This window comes from Pinus tabuliformis, chromosome 2_1 (assembly GCF_031772625.1).
Source record: "Pinus tabuliformis cultivar Carrire ecotype Pingquan chromosome 2_1, CPIR1, whole genome shotgun sequence".
Classification (NCBI taxonomy): Eukaryota; Viridiplantae; Streptophyta; class Pinopsida; order Pinales; family Pinaceae; genus Pinus; species Pinus tabuliformis.
The window spans coordinates 983,845,975-983,867,108 of NC_142299.1; the positions used below are offsets into that span (position 1 = coordinate 983,845,975).

Consider the following 21,134-nt stretch of genomic DNA (forward strand, 5'->3'; position numbering starts at 1 on the left):
TTCGTTGACGATACTCTTCTAATTGGAGGCGCTTCCAGCCTCATGGCTAGGAGATTCAAGAACACGCTGGAACTCTTTCTTCAAGCTTCTGGAGGCAAGTTAAACAATAATAAGTGCATGATCTACACATGGAACGTCCCCAGGCATATCATTCAAAGAATCTCCACAATCTTGGAAATTCTGGCTCATAGGAACTGGACACACTTCACTTATTTGGGGTTACCCTTAGCCAAGGAAAAGGTCAAAACCGAAATCTGGGTCAAGCTAATTGAGAAGCTGAGAGGGAAGCTTCAGAGCTGGGGGGTGTCTTGGCTCAACCTGGCAGGCAGAACAATTCTCATCAAAGCCATCCTTTCAGCCCTTCCAATCTATCAGTTTGCAACCACCCTTGCTCCGGCAAGCATTCACAAACATATGGAACTTATCATTAGGAGCTTATGGCAAGGAGGCAGACAGGAATCAAAAAAATTCAGCCTAGTAAAGTGGGAACAAGTCATCTTACCCTTCGAGAAAGGAGGCCTAGCAATAAGAATCCCAAGACTAGCCAACATGGCCATGGGCTTCAAATTGATATGGAGAATTCTCAACGAAAATGGAGCCTGGTGGACAGAGATCATCAAAAAGAAATACTTGAATGGGACCAACTCCAACATCCTCTCAGAGTCCATCATTGACAGGTAGTGCACCCCGGTATGGAAGCTTATTAAAAAAACTCTCCCTCACTTCAAAGCCTGCATCTCAAGAGTCCCGGGCAATGGTAGAAACATCAACATATGGGCGGACAGAATAATGGGCTCAGAAGCAAGGGAAGCCCTCACAAACCTCGGCCCCTGCAACGGTGGATGACAGAGGGAAATCTCAAGACACTCTATGATATCTCCTCCTGGGACCAAAACAGTTGGATAGGTTGGAAGTCTATCTCCCCTCCCAATGATCTTAAGAACCTTTGGTCTGATCTAAAGATATCTCTCATACGATCAGCCCCCCTTAATAGAATGTTAGAAGATAAATATGTCTGGGACTCCAATGGTGGAAGCTACACAGTCAAAGAGGGTTATAAAGTCCTTCAAAGCGCCTCAGCAATAAACAATTGGCCTCTCCACAAAGTGGCTTGGAAAACTGAATGCCTCCCAAAGGTAAAATTCTTTAATTGGACCCTCCTCAACAGCAAGATTCTCACAGCGGAAAATCTAAGGAAAAAGGGTATCTATGGTCCCTCAATCTGTTGTTTGTGTAGGGCTTCGGAAGAAAGCTGTAGCCATCTCTTTCTAGAGTGCTCCTTTGCGCGGACTTGCTGGAAGATCATCACTAGCCCTTTGATCATAGGCGATCTCCCCACTCAGATGGCTCTCCTGCAGAAAAACTGGGGAAATAGCTATCCCCTCCCCAAAAAAGGCAAGACCTTGGCTAAAAGGTTGTGGAACAGCATTCCCTCAAATCTGTGCTGGCAGATTTGGAACGCCAGAAACAAAAGCATTTTCAATAACAAGGTCCCCAGCATCTCCAACACAATAGCAAAAACAATCGCGCTCATCTCAGAGACCATTGAGGCGAATGGAATAACCCAGGTTGATTCAAATTCGGGAGACCCAAGAGAAACAGAGTGGATGAGCAAATTCAGCTATGAAGTAAGAATCCAAAAAGCAGTTAGCACAGGCAAAGGAAATCCGGATTGGAAGTTGAGAGGGACCAAAGAAGAAATTAGAGATTGGATACAAAAGCAAGGGAGGCCCTCCTTACAATTCGACGGGGCCTCAAAAAATAACCCGGGCCAAGCAGGAGCTGGAGGAATCATTAAAGACTTCCAAGGCAAAACAATAGTAACCTACGAATGGGGATTGGGATCAATGTCTAATAACAAGGCAGAGGCCTACAGCCTCCTTCTGGGGACCTCTATTGCAAGGAAACTTGGTCTCCAAAACCTGCTAATTATGGGAGATTCAGCTATCATTATAGCGGCCATGGTTTCTGGAAAGGACTTCAAACAAATGGCTTTGAACAACATCAAATACAGGGTTATGGACAATATTAAGAAAATCAGCGGGGCCATCTTCAAGCACGTTTTAAGGGGAAACAATGCAGAGCCCGATGAACAGGCCAACAAAGCAATCAGTAGACGGACAGGTCAGGTCAGAGAAAACAATGATGTCTATGACAAAGCCATCCCATAAGCTCCTCCATCCGAGTCACCTCAGGCTTCACACTCCTCGAAATTGGTATCTCATCGAATCTCCATATCCCCTGCAAAATCCCCTTGACTGCACAAACCGGTACCTCATAAATCAGATCCGCCCCCCTGCACCGATTCACTCCATATCAATCAGCCACTCTCATGATTATCAGGCATCCTCAGAAGACGTTCCCTGCCTCAACACTCTAGATCACCACCTCGGTACCCTCTCCGCACGCTGTAAGATCTATCCTGAGGATCTCAGTCATGTCAAGAGCCGACCCCCCCAGAACTGGTCCAAGCGCCTGAGGAACCTCCATCATCCTATTTATAGCAGCTCGGGCCTCAGCGATCCATCACTCTTCTATGCTGCTTGGACCCCTCAGTGCGTTCTCATCAAGCGTAGGCTCCCTCCTGAAGCGGCTTGCAATCATCGGGAGCTTGATCCTCGTCCCCTGAATGTGGTAATCTCCGGTTTCCTCTCTGTTATATTAAAGTTTGCTAACTGGTGGTTTTTTGGATACAGCAGAGCCCTTCGTGCCCCTCAGCTCCCATCTCTTTTCATCCCTCCCTGTGCTGCTCCGCTCCCTTCTTCTCTGGCTTATCCTCTCTCTCATATCGCTTCCCTCCCTGGTACTTCCCCCCTTCCTGGAGTTGGCCCGCTTCCTCAAATTGCTGATACTCTTATTCAGACCACCAAGATGGCGGATCAGCAGGACCAGCCAAATGCCCAGGAGCAGGCCAACAACCCTTTAGACAGGATCTTCAACAACAGCGAGTGCACTATGTGCAAAACGCATACATTCATGATCAACCGTTTTGTCAAACATTTCAATGAATTGAAGGATGACTACCAGGCTGATAGCAGATCGAAAAGAAAGAAGTTGGAGAAGCGCAAGGCAGAGATCGAGGCGTTGAAGGAGAGATGCAGCCATCTTGAGGAAGCCATCGAGCATATCCGTTCTCTCACTCAGAGTTTTCAAGCAGAGGCTTCAACTAAAGCCAGCGCCAGGAAAGAACCTCTTCCTGACGATTCGGTCACTCAGAAACTTCCCTAGGAGTTATGGAATGTAAATTTTGTTGGATTGGCGGTTCTTATGTACGGCAATATAGCCGTTATTATTTTGTTTTCAGTCATACTAGAAGTAGCAATGAGGAAACAGGGTCTGCGAACCCGTTTTTGATCCTCATCTCTCAACTTTACTATATTTATGTACTAGAACTCTGTTCCCGTTGGTTTTTATAATACAAAAGTAACCGATTCTGTTAAAAAAAAAAAAAAAATGTCAAAATTGGTCTATAGAATAAGAGGTTCAAAACCCACATCTTAGTTTCTCCAAATTTCCAAGGACATTAGAGATCCAACACAATGCATGATGACATGACAAGCAAAGATGATGTGGTAATACAAGGCATAATTTGGTCAAACGAAGCAAGACCCAGACAAAATCAGGTCAAGTTACAACAAACCCAGGTGGTAGAGTTGGCAAATACATCGGGGCATTGGAGATCACACAAATAGGTGGCAAGATCAACTTTACCAGCCATTGTACATCAAGTCAAATGGTCGTTTTGGAAGGTCAAGTAGAACATCAGAGCATCTTTGACCATTATTCGACTTTAGGGCCATAAGCAAAGGGAACGTTGGACCTTCAAAGGAATCGTTGAGTCAATTCAACCCCTTAGAGAGAAAATTCATGAATTGTAATGTAATATTTTAACTAGAAATTACTATATCTCCAACATGTGGATGAATAGTAAAAAAATAATATTTTTCTAGAGGAAAAATCCAACTAGCCATTATAAAAAGTTTAAAAAAGGCTAGTCTCTTCTCTATTAATTGTTGTTGACAGTGAGAAAATTTGATGTCATAATAAAAATAAACCATTTGTGAAAATACTCTCGTGTATTTAGTTGATATTCTATGTTTTTTCTTCTTGATTTTTGTCTATAATCTTGTGCTTTTAAGGACTAACTTGCATGTATACTTCAGTTATCACAAGACTATCTTAGCAATCCATTGAGAGACAAATTGACACATGGAAGAGGAGACCAAGGCCCAAGCCTTTAGCTCACCCTTTGCTAGTGCCTAAAATACACTTTTCCAAGTGTTGGACAAGCCCTCTAGGGAAAATCTCCATCTTTTTGCTAGTTTTATCACTTGGGTTTTGCTAGAATCTTATCCATTTGACCCAAGGAAGGCACTCTCTTGTGTTGTGTAGGGAAACAAATCTAAAGTGATTTCAAGGAACTGTCTAAGTGTTTTTTAGAACTGCCATACAATTTATAGGAGCAATATTTTGGTGGTAAGTGAAACTTTTGTTCAGTAAACAATATCCATATTGCATTATGATTGTTTTACTCACCTAATTTTAGTGTTGGGATGTTTTTATTATTAATTTTTCTTTGCCCTAGCTTTCCCACCCTTAGATTCATCTTTCTAGGGTATTTCCACATTTGGCTGGCCACTAAATGGGGTTTATCTTGTTTTTTTTATGTCTAGAGTAACCAGCAACTAGGTCGGTCTCATACTCGTGTGACATCCGGTGGATTCCGGCCCCTACCACTATAACCCCTAGGTGAACCACGTCAGCCCCAACACACGACCACGGGTAAGCAATCAAGATTTGAACATGGGACTTTGTACTCACATTTACTTTACCTTTTCATGGGCTTTCCAGGTGGGCTCCACACGGGCTATCGGGGGGATGGGTGCAAAGGGGTTTACCTTGTCATTTTCTGCATTTTTCTACATTTTTTCATATCTGAAATTGTAAGATAGCAATAATGTAGTCTATTTACAGTCATTTATGAAGGTCTAGAGCTTCTAACACTTAACTTTGTGCTGTTTGGAAAGTCGCTTCTTATAGTCCAAGTGTCTTTTTGCTTGTTGGTCTACATTTTTCTGGAGCCATATTTCACTTTCAGATTGAGCAAGACATTAAATTAACTCCTAAACTCCATCACCCAACAGCAATTGTTAGGCACTGGTCTACTAACCTGTGTTGGAGCATATTTCTAATAGGGAAGCCTCCCATGGCTTTGTAGGAGTTCGCCTAAAGTGTGGGGACTCGTGCCGAGGTGACAGTGGGCACTTGTCTTGTGGTTAAAACAAATAGAGTTGTTACACATGTCACAATAAGCCTTAACTTATTGTTAAATGATGAAAAATGTAGGGTCCTTAAAGGTGCCACACTCAAAGAATTGTAACAGGACTCGCCCTTGTAGAATTGTTTTGAGTGTAGCACCTTTAAGGGCCCCTCCTCCAAGTACCTTTTTTTCATCATTTAACAATAATTTAAGGCTTATTGTGACATATAACAACTCTAGTTGTCTTAACCACTCATAAATTGCTCTCTTTTCTTGACCTCTTGACTCCATTGATCCAACTTTAGAGAGGCACTAGTCCCTTATCATCCATCACGCCCTTTGTTTTCACTATATTACAAAAAAATTGTTTTGCCAAGCCATCTCTTCACATTACCTTGAACTTCCTTGTCATAGACTTGGCAATCCTACTTAGGGACACCCCCCTTGTGTTGGAGAAAAGCCAACCTAAAGTAAGAGAGGGAGTTACTGAGGTGACAATGGATAGCCCCTCCAAGTTGCCCTTTGGGTTGCATCCCTGGATTGGGACTTTTTCCACTTATATGCTAGTTGAAGAGGCAACAAAAGGTAAATGGCTCCCCAAGCCATAAATGTTGATAGACCACACCTCGTGAAAACAGAGAGTATACGAGTTACAAGGGTTTAATCTATATTGGTTCTATTGGTAAAGCAAAGAAGGGTTAATAATTAGAACAAAAGTCAATCAATTGATAATGAATTGTTCAAACTACAACTTTGGGGTTATGATCTGCACTAGGACACGAGATAAGAAGCCTATGAGGTGCATGCTAGACAGAGATTATTTGCGAATCTTTATTCTATGGGGCAAATATAACACCAACCATTCAAAGAACCTTTTAGCAAATTGTGGAGGCAAAAGAAAGAGAGAGTAGGGAAAGCTTACATCAGTGTTTGAAATCGTAACATTCTTTCCAATCCTTGCATTTTTGTCAATGATACAATTCCTGTCAAGAGACAATACAGCATAAGTGGCTTGCAACTGCTATACAGAAGGAATAGCTAGAAGAACTGCAAATCCCTCTAACCTTATTTTTGTGTTCTTCCCAATTCCAATAGGTACTTTCCCTTCTGCTAGGAGTTCTGCAATCTCAGCCTCTGTTTCATAATAGTCAGCGCCAATCATCATGGTATCCTGAGAAAAGGCAAGGTATCACATGTAAGCCAAAAGCATTTTACATGTTGCTTCATTGTTCAACTGTTGAGTTGCCTTCCAATATTCATCATGTAAAAGTGCCAAAGTCAATTTATACCTTCAATTCAACTCCAGATTCCAGACGTGAACGAATTCCAACAATGGAATGCTCGATATTGCATTTCTGAAGAAAACATCCATGTGAAACTATTGAATCCAGTACCTGCAAGATTTATTAAAAGAAACCCAGTGAATGTAAATCAACAAAACAAAATATTACAAATTATAACAACACAATTATTTCAAAATTATATCCATGCTCACCCGGCATTTATCTATTTTAGTTGGTGGCAGAAAACGGGGTGATGTGAAGATTGGCTTCTTGGCATCATAAAAGCAGAACTTTGGAACCTGCAGCTCAAAATGAAGAGTACGACAAAAGTTCAGATAACCACAGCTTTGATATATATATATATGAAAATATGAAATCAGAGCCACTTCATACAATAGATAAATTAAGATGAATTTATTCATTTTGCACAGGATATCCTATTAAGATTGACTCAGTTGTATAGCTTTTTAGTACCTTGAAAGTAGCTTCTCGGGTATTTTTATCAATTTATCAACTTAAATTTATTGAAGATTATTTCTACATAAAAAAACACAAATTGTCCTGTTTGCAATTGATCAATACCATTGATCTAAGAGGCATTCAAAGCAGCCATTTGCAAAGAAGAGATGATACAGAGGGATAGGGTATGGTGTGATGGTAAAACCATTCACTGTCATGACGTCCGTGATATGTATAGTAACTAGTTGGATAAAGCCAACATTCAGTGTGATTGATAAGCTTAAGTTGAGATGGAAAGTTTAGGATGCAGAAAAGAGATACTTTTAGGGAACCAAACCTATCTAGATTAGCCAATGTTCTGGTAAACATGGAGTTCTTGGCTGGTTGGTTCTATAATAGGGTTTCGCCAATAAGCATAGACTTGCCAAAAAAGGCCTAAGAGACAGTCTTTGTGCTCAGTGTGAAGAAAAGGAGGAGCTCGAGCAAATTTTTTGAGAACGTAAGTTTGCTAGACAGTTATGAAATGAGATCTTTCAAAGGTTTCAGAAACTTTTTTTGTGTATGTATTAGACTTGAGAAACTCTTTTAAGTTTTAGGATACCTATGCTTGTGTAAGTGGGTGAATTCTCGACATGATTAACTGTTTCTAGTTCTTATACTTACAACTGTCTCCTCCACCTGGCTGGTAAGGTGTATGGTGGCTTTTGATGCTTTTAAAAGCATGGCTGCTTGGGAGCGGGGAGCGACATTTTCAAAAGCTCCCGGGTCAAGAGCAATTTTGGGAGCGAATTTTATATAATATATATTTTTATATATTTTGATGCATATATGTCAACAAAAGCATGTAAAATGATGAATTACTGATAAAAAAACGAAAAAACGTGGATTAAACCATATAACATCATTCATCTAGTAGTTATAATCTTCATCAACCACAAGTCCACAAATTACAAGTTCTCATTTATATAGCATGTAAGGATGCACATAACCAAAATAGCATCGAGTGCAATCCATATCTGAACTGAAATACATATACAAATAGGCTCTAGATGGCCTCTAGCATCCAAAAAAATCATGCTACAACAAATACCTACATATCAGCAAAATCATCATTGCCTATATTGGAATCTTTGTCATTAATATCACCCTCTAAGCATTAACATAAGATAGAAAAAATGTAGCATGTCAAGTCAAGATTTTGTGTGAGTGATGGGTACATTTTTAGTAGGGTCATGATAGAAGAGTTCAACAAGCAATGTTACTAACACCGACGTACATAGAGGGCTTGGTAATCTTGATTAAATATGAGTTCCATACCCTAGTACATGACAAAATTCAATGGAAACATTGCAATCCCCCCAATCCTGAAATCTTGAAAACTAATGAGTCTGCTGGATTTTGAGTGAGATCTAAAATTCTACTTTCTTTGCATGAAATCCAATGAGGTCGGAACCACTCTCAAACATCCCGAGTCATTTCATGGTAATGTTAAAAGTTTAAGTAAAAGAATGAAAATGAAAGATAAAGGAGAATGTCACATTTACACATTACCATGAATTGCATATCAATACTAGGACCATAGGCTTGAATATTAGGCTGCCCCACCCAAAAATTCTTGTTTCTTTGAAAAAATTTGCATTTGGATCGTCTGCGAAATTTTTTTGCGAAGAAAGCTAGGGAGCAATTTTTTTTTTTGTGGGAGAGTGCTCCTGAAATTTGCTCCCACGAGGAGTGAATTTCGGGAGTGGATTCGGGGGAGGGGGGTGCTCCCCGCAGCCCTGTTTAAATGAGATTTCTGTAAGACGCTCTCATTGTTTGAAAGATGACTAAAAAACCAAGATGTGTGCTCACTGCTAAACTCCATCTTCAATAAAATATTTTAAATCTGCTGGTATAGGGGCTCAATTAAAAATATTTGATCTATTTGCCTGGTTAATTAGAACAAGTACAGCTCTCTATAGCTCCTAACCTTGTATCATTGATTATCTTGTGTAATATAAAACTCAGTCTTCTGCAAAAAACAAACTGTGAATTTACTTCACTGATTTGATATATCAGCATGTGCAACATGGCCCTAAGAATTACAAAAAGACCATGAAATTCTACATATTGATGAAATACAAACAATCAGTCCTTAACAAAATTAAACATCTATGTTGTTGCTACAAGTCTCTGACTACGGTACCCAATCCTTAAATCACATCAGATATGTGAATTCCTGAGTGTAGATGGATGTGCATACAGAGGTGTGTGCATGTGGGTTTGAGTGTGTGCATGAGAATGAGAGAAAAACACCTGAGCTCCAAGAGCCAAATTTGCGTCAAAAAATGACTTGATTGTTCCTATGTCCTCCCAGTAATCATTAAAAAGATATGCCTGCCAGAGTCAATATATCAATAAAAAGGAATAAATATCCTGAATGGCAGTAAACAAAACTTCATAATCAGATTGACAAGCAATCTGATATTTATCAAATCTCTACATGTATTTGATTCATGTGCTGCCTAGAAAAATAGGCATACTACAAAAATGAAAATGCATGCATGGTAGAAACGAAAAGCATTGATATTCTCCTGTTGCAGTGGTTACCATATTGAAGTACACAGAATTCACTGTATTATTCAATGCCTGGTACTTGTAGATATCTAAAGACATGCCAAGGTAACTTACCTGTACATTGCATTCTTTTGTTGATGCAGGAATAATTTCTGATCCAAAATCATTGGCAGTCGGGTATCTAAACCTAAAAACAGAGAAAATATAAGAGCTAAACAATGAGTACCAAATTGGTATTTAAAATTTAACTCTACAACCCAAAGCACTTTTCTAATAAGATGTCCCAGACATTATCATCTTTTTCCCGTAAAGACCACATTTTTCTGCAGAATTCTCAGTTAAGAATCATGTAGTTTACAAGCAATGACTAATAAATTGCATTTGTTTTAGCATGTCATACCTGAGAAGCTTGAGAAGAATGTCTATCTTGAAGACATATACACCCATTGATGCAATGTATGGTTTTTTGTCAGCCTCATTGGGTGACAAACCAAGCACTGTTGTGTCCACTTTCTGTGTCCAGAAAACAGTAGGAGTCCAGTAAATATTTAGCCAAACAAGTAAATAAAACCTAAGTGTTGGTCATCAATTTGATCAAGAAGAGTACAACTCAAACACAAAGCACAATGGTTACCATAGCTTTTAGATCAGCCCCCTTAGGCTTCTCACTAAAATAAAGCACGCGACCTCTATCATCAATTTTCATGAGACCAAAATCAGAAGCACGGCTGCCAACCAACAAAACATGGACCAATTTGTACATTACTACCATAGAGAGGAGTACAGGACTAGAATATTGTAGAATTTCAAACAAAGCTATCAGATATTCATATGACAGTAAATATGGGGAAAAACAATGAATGCTCATGCTTAAACTTATCCTAAAAATGTTGTAATAAGTCATACTGATGAAGGACATAATAGATTGATAAGATTTTATAGACAGAAGGAAAAATTTTAGACAGTAAGAGTTCAGAATAAGTTGTTCAGAGCCAAACAGAAAAGTGTTCTATAAACAATCACAAAAAGAGTTGCTTCTTGGCTTACGTCGAAATTCGCACTTAAATACTTGTAGAGTGTGCACTAAATACTATATGGTCATCTACAGATCAGAAATTTCAATTGCAGAAAAAATAAAAATCAGCTACTGCTAATTTAATTTTCAGCACTCTATAAGTGAAAACTTCAAACTCGGTCATTATCTTTTTTGCCAATTCTCCTTTTGGTCATCACTTATCACTTGGGATCTAGTGTTGAATTTTTTTTAATTGAAAAATTATGTAGCTAGTACTGATTGTTACCCCTCCATACAGGAGTACCTAGAGTTAAATTCTTCACTCCTACTCAGCAGGGCAAATTGGAGAGAGGACTATTTTGGCCATTTTCATGTTTCCCGACATTTCATAAATCCCAATGCACAAGGTTCCCAGGTCCAAAATTCAACAAGGGCTCATTTTGTTCAGCGTGATGCATACATGACATGCTACATTGAAATTCCGGCAAACTAAGCTTTTTTCAAGCAAAATTCAGCAAGTAAAGGGGGACATGAGCAAAAGGTGACGAAGTGAATGCATGAGCAAAAGGTGACAAAGTGTATTTGTGTTACATGCTAGATGTTTAACATTTAATGACTTGCATAGAGCCTCCTATCACATGTGCCAGCTTCCTGGAGCCCAAAAGTAGCAAAACGCTGGAGTCCTAGCACCCATGCAAGCAAAAAACAGCAGTTTCCAGCTCACAGGTGCAAGCTATTTAAGGTGGCCTACAGCTAACACCCTAGCTCCAAATTGGGCATGTGATAGCTCATTGGAATCCTTGGGACGGGGCCTACTTCCCTCAAGAAAAACATTGGACAAATCTGGTAAGGCGTTTTCTGCACAAGGCAGTTATTGGGACTGGTCAATTCACATGGAACTCACACATGGTAGTTGAAAAGTTAAACTAGCTGTTGGAGCCCACCTAAGCTAGTCATTGGACTCCTATTCCCTTAGATAAAGTCAAATGTGGGCAAGTTGGACCATTTCTTGGGACGTGGACACATCCTTCAAGGTTTAACAACTATTTCAAGCATGAATCAAGGGAACGTTGGTCATTATTTTCAAGAAATAATAATTTATGGATTTTTTCTTCCCTTGTATGGATTGATCCACCATTTTGTGGGGATCTATTATTTCTCATTGTACATGTGGCTTTGACTACTTTATTTTATTAATTTTAGTGTCTAGAAGTAGATTAAATCTAGAAATTTCTTGCTAGATCTAAGGAAATTCCCAAAATAATATTATTTTAATGTAAAGGAAGTTCCTTACCTCCTCTATATAAAGGAAGGACTTCCTCATTTGTAATTCATGGTTGGATAGTGGGAGTATTCCTCTCCCTAGGGCTTAATGAAAATATTTTTTTGTGTTTATTTGGGTTTTGGGTTTATTAAGTGATTCTTTCTCGGTTCCATCTACAATATTTTATAGGATTTAAAGTTTTAACTTGTAAGTGATTCCAAATCACCACAAGGCTCAATGTGATAGATCCACGAGGGGCAACAAGTCACGTGGGAAGAGAGGTCAGGAGGTTATACCTCATCTAGTCCTTTGTTGGTGTGAAGCAATCATCGAGCCTCTTTGCTAGGCAGACCCTCGAGGTGGTTCCTTTAGTAAAGGCTTGGTTTGGTTTATGCAACAGTCAATACATGGGCGAAGGGAAATCCTATTGAGGAATCCTCTCTAGTGGGTTTTGGACTTTGAGTTTACCTTGATGGTCCGAAAGACTATCCATCCTTAAATGCTAGTCCTACCCCTACCACCAATCCATTTTTTTCAACTAACCGACCCGAGGGTCATTCTTCCTGATATCCTCTCATCATTAATATTCCCTTGATTCCATCGACCTTGAATATTGACATTGATCTTCTCATTCCTCCATCACCAAATTTCCTTTTTTTTCCCTTAGACCCAACTTTATCACTAGGGTTACTCGTGATATCACCCTACTTCTTATTTCTTATGCCCTAGTGATTTTCAGGGGAGACCCCCTCAAAGCTAGAGGAGAGTTGGCCTAAAGAGGCAAAGGTAGGTCGTTAAGGTCACAGTGGGCGACCTATTGAGGTTCCAAATGGATTGTACGATGTGAAATTATAATGTCCCTAAGAGATTGATTAGCCCACAGGACAAAGTAGCCAATCAATCCCCATAGGCTATAATCTTTGATAAAGGGGAAAACCCCAAAATACCCAACGTTTGAGCAATGGAGGGCAATTTTGGGGGCAGCTAGGGCAAAAAAGCCCAAAGTTGGGGTTTGCTATGAACCCCACTCAATTAATTGAGAAGGAGAAACCCCTAAAAGGAAATCTATAAACTCGAGAGAGTTAGAATCATTTGTTCATCATTGGATTGGATCAATTTGTCTCTATTTTTCTTTGAGCCTGAGGCTCTGAGGTTTTTAAGACCCCATTTCTCTTTTGATTAGTTTCAGTGGAGGTGATCCCACCCTACCTAGTCACCTTTTTTCTTGTTCTGGAACTAGGGAATTAACTATTTGAAGAAGCAGCGAAGGCTTTTGTGGGAATTCTGAGGCAAGTCAACCTAATTCTTGAAGATCTACTAATTTGTACTAAGGCAAAAAATTGAATTATTAAGAGGCTAAGTCGATGCAAATTCATTTTGAGGCATGAACAAAACAACTCTTTTGAAGCAGTTCAACACATCTAAGACTAGACATCATCCTCTAAGCAGCTTTTGGGTTGTTCTAAGGCTATTCGAGACGCTGGTTATAACTTGCATCAGACCCAAAATCACCCTAAGGCCCTATAATACCCCTAAGGTAACTGCAGGAGGGTTTCCTGAGGGCCATTGTTTCAGTCTGTGACCAAATCCGCAATTTCCTAAGGAAGTCATACCACTGCAATAGAGATTTGGGAAGGTTTTTGAGGCTGCACAAAAAGGTTATTTCTACTTTGTAACAGGTTTGTAGTCCCTGAGGAGACTCGTGCATCTAAACAGAACTCGAAAAGGGATCCTTGAGGCAAAACGAAGTAAAGAATTGAGCTCACATTGTGATAGGGTTCAGATCACTTTCTACATTTCTCGATTATCATCCAGTAACAGAATTGGAAGGAGTTTTCTGAGGGAAGTTTGAGATAAAGATCCTAAGGCTATTTGGGTATCACTTCTAGTCAAGGAATTTGTTCAAAATCTGCAGATTAGTCTAGAATAGTCCAGGTCTCTGGTTAGGGAACAATTCCTTATTAATTAAGCTTTGTTGAATTTTGAGACCGTACTAGAACTACTGAATTTGGAACTATAATGGAACTATTGAATGGTTGATTTATAGCATTGTATTGAACGGTTTGTTGTGTTGTTTGAGAGAACAATGCTACTTACTGAATTTAATATTGCTTACTCATATGTGTAATATTGAATGATCTATTTGTGTTATTTCTAAATGAAAAGGGGATTTTGTGGGAAACCCTTGTTACTTGAGAAACCCTAGGGCAAGAATTTCCCTAGGATATTATAGCATTGGAGCTTTTAACATTCTAACGTACAATCTGAGTAGTAAAATCGACAACCCATAAGCCAGTACTAGCAAGAACTTGTGACTCAGCAAGGGCCAAGACATTTGAAGACACTACCATATGGCCTGATTTAGAGTTCAATTTTACTCCTAGTTTAACTTCTACATATGGGCCAAATGTTATTCAATACCTTTGGTTTCCTAGCAAAGTTCAAGTAGATGTCATGAATCAATTGTTCACTTTAAGGAGGCCCACCTATCTAAACAAACAAATCAAATCTAGTTACTCGCTAGAATTATTAACTTTTGCATGCGGTGCAAAATGAGAAAAGCAATCAAACATAGTGCACAAATATTTTTGTCCTTCTAGATCAGTTCATCATTCAAAATTATCTTCAAAATTTACAAGAGCTCCCTTATAGGGAAAAATGGCTTTGTGCACTTAATTAAACGAAAAACAAACTTGAAATTACATCCTGCACAAAAATCAAGGCAGTCTACCCTCCAATTTGTACGACTAAATGAAATTTGTACGAATGGTTATGCATCCTGCTCTGCTAGCCTATATGGTTTCTCTTTTCCTTGCAATTGACTAGCTACCTACCCTTGTTGAAAATTGGCTACCTTCCTCTTGTTGAACTATTGTTGAAATCCTCACCAATGGCTGAAAATCAGATCTCTGATTTTCTCCCTCAGTCACGTGACTTGTGAAATAAATGCTCTATGTATCTTTGTCCTTTGCCCTCTCATTCTTTTGTAACTTTGACATGAGCCAAAAACCTAACCTTCAACAGTTGAGATCTAATTGTGAGATCAATGGCTCTATTTTAATTAAATTATTAAGTGACCCAATTTAGCCACTTTATTAATTAAAAGTCACTTTAATAAAAAAATGTTCACTTCTGAACTTCTGAAAAAGCATCTGATACTTTTAATGGTGATTCCATAAGTAGACATCCTCATGGAAAAACTTGTCTAAGCTACAAACACAAACACTCCCTCTTAGCGAATAAGGTATTCTCCACCACTCCAAGCTTGTCTTAAAACTAGACGAACTTGCCCATCACAAAAGACATGGTGAAAATGTCTGCCAACTGCTCCTTTGTAGAAATATGTTGGAGCTTGAAAACTCCCTTCACCACCTTGTCTTTGATGAAGTTCTATTTGATCTCAATGTGCTTTGACCTATTGTGAAACACGGGATTATCCGAGAGTTTCATACAACTCTAGCTATTGCAGTTAATCATTGTTAGCTCAAGATTCTGACCAAACAATCCTATGAGTAGATTGCAAAGCCAAATGGCTTCACAATTAGCTAGACTGGCCGCCATGTACTTTGCCTCAGCGAAACTCAGTGCAAATGAGGTTTGCTTTTTGCTGAACCAGGAAATGACTGCATACCCCAAACTAAAGCAGCACCTAGAGGTGCCCTTCTGATCTGTATCACTGCCAAATTAGTCTAAATCTAAGTATCCCTGCAACCTCACACCATCTCCACCAAGGTAATGCAATCCATATCCTATTGTGCCCTGCAAATATTTGAGCACGTGCTTTGCTGCAATCCAATGAACCTCCCTCGGTTCCACCATGAACTAGCTTAGGGTGCTAATAGTAAATTTGATGTCTAGTCGAATGTTGACCAAATACATCAACAAGCCAATCAACTAACTATACTATTTGAAGTCTACCAACCCCGAAATTGATGAATCGATCTTCTTCAGGTTGGTCACCAATGAAGTGGTCAGCAGTCTACTGTCCTCCATCCTAAATCTCTTCAAGATCTCTAGAGTGTACTTCCCCTATCCAAGGAAGATCCCGCTCAGTCGCTGCTAAACCTCAAGTCCCAGAAAGTAATGCATCAGCCCGAAATCCTTCATTTCAAATTCAAGCGCTAGATCTCACTTGTAACCTGCAATCAGTGTCCACTGTCTCTGAACCTGTCAGAATGAGATTGTCCACATGCATGTAATGCTCCTTCCCACCTCCTTGTACTAGCTCAAGCTGCGAGAGGTGTTACCTATTGAATTGATCCGACCTCCAAGGTCTATTATGAAGATGAGGTCACAAAAATCCTCTTTTAACAACTTCAAATCTCAAACAAATGCCACCACCATGTTCAACTCGTAAAGAGTTTTCTAGCGATATAAATTTTATCTCAATCTGACTCCCTGATTGAAAGTTATGCCCCCCTGAAGTTTGACCAATCAGATAAGGCCACTTCAACATTGCACTGCCACACGGTGCTACATGGCAACACCATAATTGTTAAAATTTGGGTACCAGAGGACAAGTGGTTCCCTAAGGCTTTTATCTTTGGCCTAGGGAAAAGTGTCCAAATTTATTTTTTACTTTTCTCCTAAAGTGACTTTATAAGTGGTCAAGTCAATTTAATTTAAAAGTGACTTTATAAGTGGTAAAGTTACATTCTAATTTAAAAGTGAATTTATAGGTGGTAAAGTTACATTCTAATTTAAAAGTGACTTTAAAGTGAATGAAGAATTAGAAAGTGAAAAAGTGATTATGGAAATAAAAGGCTAAGTGGGTCTTTATTTAAGTGGGTGAGTTAAAAAAATAGAGAGTGAGACTTAAATGCACATTTATTCTCATCCCTAGATCTAAATGAATCTCAGCCATTAGATCTTAGGGTAACCCAAAAGGTCATTTAAAGAATAAAAGGAGAAGAGGAGAAAAAGATCAATTCATTCTTTCATGAGCATTTGAGAGAAAGAGAAGAGAGAGCAAGGAGAAAATTTCGGAGCAGTGAGGAAGTGAAGGAGAGCAGCAAGAAGACATTTCAACAAATTTGGGCAGCAACATTTATTGGCACGCATCCCAAGGAAAACCCATACAGCAGGAGAAAGGCACAAAAATCGAGGAAGAGTGACAACAAGTTCTGGGCACGTTTTTCGAGGCTGGAATACAGCATTTAATGTTGTTTTATTGCTGTAAAAATTTCTGTTTTGGTTGTTCGCTCATTGGCACGATTTTCAAGGTGGAGTTCAAGCACGGAAATCGAGATAAGTTGTAATTTGTGGTTGCTGGAATTTTTACTGTGTATTTCAGTTTCTCTGTAAAAGCATTTTCAGAAATAAAGAAGAGCTCTCAAATTGGTTTTCCCCAAGAATTGTAGGGGGGTTTTCCAGGGTCACATTGACCAAAAATCACTGTGTTATTTTCTGTGTGGCTGTCATAATTTTGTTGTGTTTTATTTCTGCAATTTCAGCAGTTGTGAAATCTCTAAATTTGTGTTTTCAGAAAATTATTGTCATTTCCAGATTTTAGAATTTTTATCATGCTTGGATTTAAAACTGAACACATTGAGTGATAACGAAAACTGATAACCAGAGTAGGGGTTGAAATGTCTTCATGGTATCAGAGCTTGGTTGGCTGAAAAGTGCAATTTGGGACAACAAAGTGAAAATTACAGCAAGCTGATTTTTACACAGAAAACAGAAACCTTTACAACAGATTTGAAAATTTCAGTTTGGTAGGGCAGTGAAACATGTCTTTGGGTTTGAGAGTTGAAGACAGGTTGGATAGGCAAAACAACTACAGTGCATGGAAGGAGAGAATCCAAAGCATCTTTGAGGAAGCAGAAGTCTGGGGCATTATGGTAAATACCACATAAAAACCAGTAGTAGTACCTGCTGACGCTGTACAGTTACGAGAGTTTAACAAAAAGAATGCTAAGGCAAAAAGGTTGATTCTGGAAAGAATCAAAGACCATGTCATTCCTCATGTGAGAGGAAAGACTTATGCACATGAGATGTGGACAGCCTTGACCAGTCTTTACCGGAGCTCAAATGAAAACATAAAAATGGTCCTAAAGGAGAAACTGAAGGCCATTAAAATGGCTAAGACTGACAGTGCTACAACATACCTCACAAAGATCACTTCAGTGAGAGATGAGTTGGCAACCGTAGGTGAGATCATTGCACCCATTGAGTTGGTGAGGATTGCTTTGAATGGTCTTCCCAAGACTTGGGAGAATTTTGTGGATGGCATTGTTGCACAGGAAAACTTTCAGAATGAGATCAGAAAGAACCATCTTGGGGCAGCCAAACAAGTGGAGGAGGATGACAATGTGGCATTGTTAGCAAGAGGCAAGAAGGGCAGAGCAAAGAAGCAAGCTTCCAACAATGGAGGCAAAAGCAAAGGTAAAGGCAAGCAGCAGAACAAGGAGAAGGACTATTCCAAAGTCAAATGTTGGAATTGTCAAAAGTTGGGACACTATGCTGTTGTGTGTCCAAAGAAGAAGAACAAGAAAGGGAAAGACAAACCCATGGTAGCTTCTGCAGAGATAGAGAGCTTCTCAGAGAGATTTGATTGGGAGTTTGGGTTCATAGCTTGTGAGGCCACTAGTGCAGGATCACCTACCATACAGGTTTAGAGGGAGTGTGCATTCCCCGCTACTAGCAGAGCATCTTCTAACATTTGGTATGTTGACAGTGGCGCTTCCCGCCACATGACAAGAGTCAGAGAGTACTTTTCAGAGCTTTCAGAGGGTGATACGATATGGAGGTAGTACTTGTTGATGACAGCATTGTTAGAGCAGCCGGTGTGGGGACATTAACATTTCATAGGGGACCCAAACCTCCCTTGAAAGTGTTAGATGTTCTATATGTGCCTGGAATGAAGAAGAACCTGATATCCATCTCACCACTTGAGGATAGAGGGTATGATGTGTTGTTCGAGAGAGGGCAAGTGCTTATATATCCTAGGGAAACTCCAACTTCTTCAGCTAGAGAGATTGGTGTGCGTCATGCCAAGGTGTACAAGTTCTCATTCCAGCCCCTGATGGCATTCAGTAGTAACACCCGAGACAAGACCGACAACAGATCTAGCAGTTTAGAGTTGTGTGAGATTTGGCACCGCAGGATGGGGCACATGTATCATGGGGCCTTGAGTACATTGCGGGAGACCATCACTGGTGTGCCAGATTTCAGTTCTAATCACCTTGATGTATGCAGAGGATGTGCTATGGGGAAGTTTGCCAGATCCTCTTTTCCTAGCAGTGACATCAAAGCAACCGAGATCCTTGACTTGATACATACCGATGTGAGTGGTCAGATGTCTCATGTATCATTGAGTGGCTATGAGTACTATGTTTTATCCATTGATGACCACTCGACCTGGATTTATTTCTTGAAGACCAAGAGTGAGGTCTTCAAGCGGTTTCAAGAGTTCAAAGCTCTTCTGGAGACCCAAACAGGTAGGAAGATCAAGGTCCTCAGGTTAGACAATGGAGGGGAGTATACCCTTGGTGAGTTTGTGTTGAAATTTGGTACCGGAGGACAGGTGGTTCCCTTAGGCTTTGATCTTTGACCTAGGGAAAAGTGTCCAAAAGAATTTAATTTTTCTCCTAAAGTGACTTTATAATTTTATAAAGTTAAATCTAATTTAAAAGTGATTTTAAGTGATAAAATTACTAAGTCTAATTTTAAAGTGACTCTTATAAAGTCAATGAAAAATTAGAAAGGAAAAGTGACTTTGGAAATAAATGACTAAGTGGGTCTTTATTAAAGTGGGGTGAATTAAAAAATAAAAAGTGAGATTTAAATGAGCATTTAATCTCAGCCTTAGATCTCAATCTATTTCAGCCATTGGATTTAGGGATCACCCAAAAGTCACTTGGGGTTAGATTAAAGGAGGAAAATGAGGAAAAGGTCATTCATTCTTTCATGAGCAGATTGAGAGAAGGAGAGCAAGAGAGCAAGGGAGATTTCTGGACAGTGAGCTGCGGAGTTTCAGCAGGTCGGTACAGCGGAGTTTCAGCAAGGCTGAGATAAGTTGTAAAAGTTTGCTTGCTAATTTTTGCTGAATATTTCTCTTACTGTAAAAAGGAATTTTCCATAAATATAGAAGAGCTCTCAAACTGTTTTTCACCAAGATTTGTAGGGGGTTTTTCCAGGGTCACATTGACCAAAAATCTCAGTGTTTAAATGTGTTTTAATGGCTGTTTATTACTGCTGATTTTTATTTCTGCAATTTCCAGCATTCTGTAAAATTTCCAGAATTTGTGTTTTCAACAAATTTATTTTTTTCCAGCTTGTTAAATGTATGGTTATGGGAAAGGGCATTTAACTATATGGGAGAAATAAGGAGAAACTGAAAACCAGAGTGGGAAATGAGAAATTTCTACATGGTATCAGAGCTTGAGTGCTGAAGAACAGTTTGGGACAGCAAAAGGAAAAATTACAGCTGCTGATTTTTCACTCAGAAAATTCCAGCAAGCTGATTTTTTCATAAACAGCAGTTTTATCTTTACTGCAGCAGTGCTATTTTTCAGTTTTAGGACAGCAGGATGTCATTGGGATTGAGGGTGGAGGATAGGCTGGATGGGCATACAAATTACAGCGTTTGGAAGGAGAGAATGCAGAGTATCTTTGAGGAGGCAGAAGTCTGGGATATCATGGTGCATACCACACAGAACCCTGTTGTTGTGCCTACTGATGTTATTCAGTTGACAGCTTATAATAAAAAGAACAACAAGGGTAAGAGGTTGATTCTAGACGGAATCAAAGACCATTGCATTCCTCATGTGAGAGGAAAGAGCAATGCCCATGAGATGTGGACAGCATTGTCCAATCTCTACCAGAGTACCAATAAGAACCAGAAGATGGTCCTGAAGGAGAAGCTGAAGAACATTAAGATGGGTAATGATAGTGCAGCTGGATATCTCACAAAGATTACTAATGTGAGAGATGAGTTGGCAGCGATTGGAGAGGCCATTCCACCCACTGAGTTGGTGCGGATTGCAGTGAATGGCCTCCCCCATTCATGGTTGAACTTTGCTAATGGGGTTTGTGCACGTAAGACCCTTCCCACATGGGAGAGGTTTTGGAATGATTGCATTCAGACAGAGATCAGGAAAGGTCAGCTTGGGGCAGCCAAGCCAGTTGAGCAGGATGAGGATGTAGCACTGGTGGCAAGAGGCAAGAAAGGCAAAGGGAAGAAGCAGGCGTCCACAAGCAGTGGTGGGGGCAAAGGCAAAGGTAAAGGTAAACAGGGGAACACACAGAAGGACTATTCCAAGGTGAAGTGTTGGAATTGTCAAAAGATGGGAC

General features: G+C 39.7%; 1 protein-coding gene across 1 annotated transcript in view; it reads right to left on the reverse strand.

Annotated features, from left to right (window-relative positions):
* The window catches only part of LOC149203928 (glucose-1-phosphate adenylyltransferase large subunit 1-like), a 70,799-nt gene that overhangs the window by 21,147 nt on the left and 28,518 nt on the right, over positions 1 to 21,134 (reverse strand). Inside the window, exons 7-14 of the mRNA XM_089403618.1 lie at positions 10,193 to 10,286; positions 9,959 to 10,071; positions 9,673 to 9,745; positions 9,298 to 9,378; positions 6,756 to 6,842; positions 6,550 to 6,654; positions 6,325 to 6,431; positions 6,183 to 6,243 (exon numbers count right to left, since the gene is read on the reverse strand). Coding sequence (XP_089259744.1) covers positions 6,183 to 6,243; positions 6,325 to 6,431; positions 6,550 to 6,654; positions 6,756 to 6,842; positions 9,298 to 9,378; positions 9,673 to 9,745; positions 9,959 to 10,071; positions 10,193 to 10,286 — 721 coding nt within the window. The remainder of the gene's footprint in view (positions 1 to 6,182; positions 6,244 to 6,324; positions 6,432 to 6,549; positions 6,655 to 6,755; positions 6,843 to 9,297; positions 9,379 to 9,672; positions 9,746 to 9,958; positions 10,072 to 10,192; positions 10,287 to 21,134) is intronic.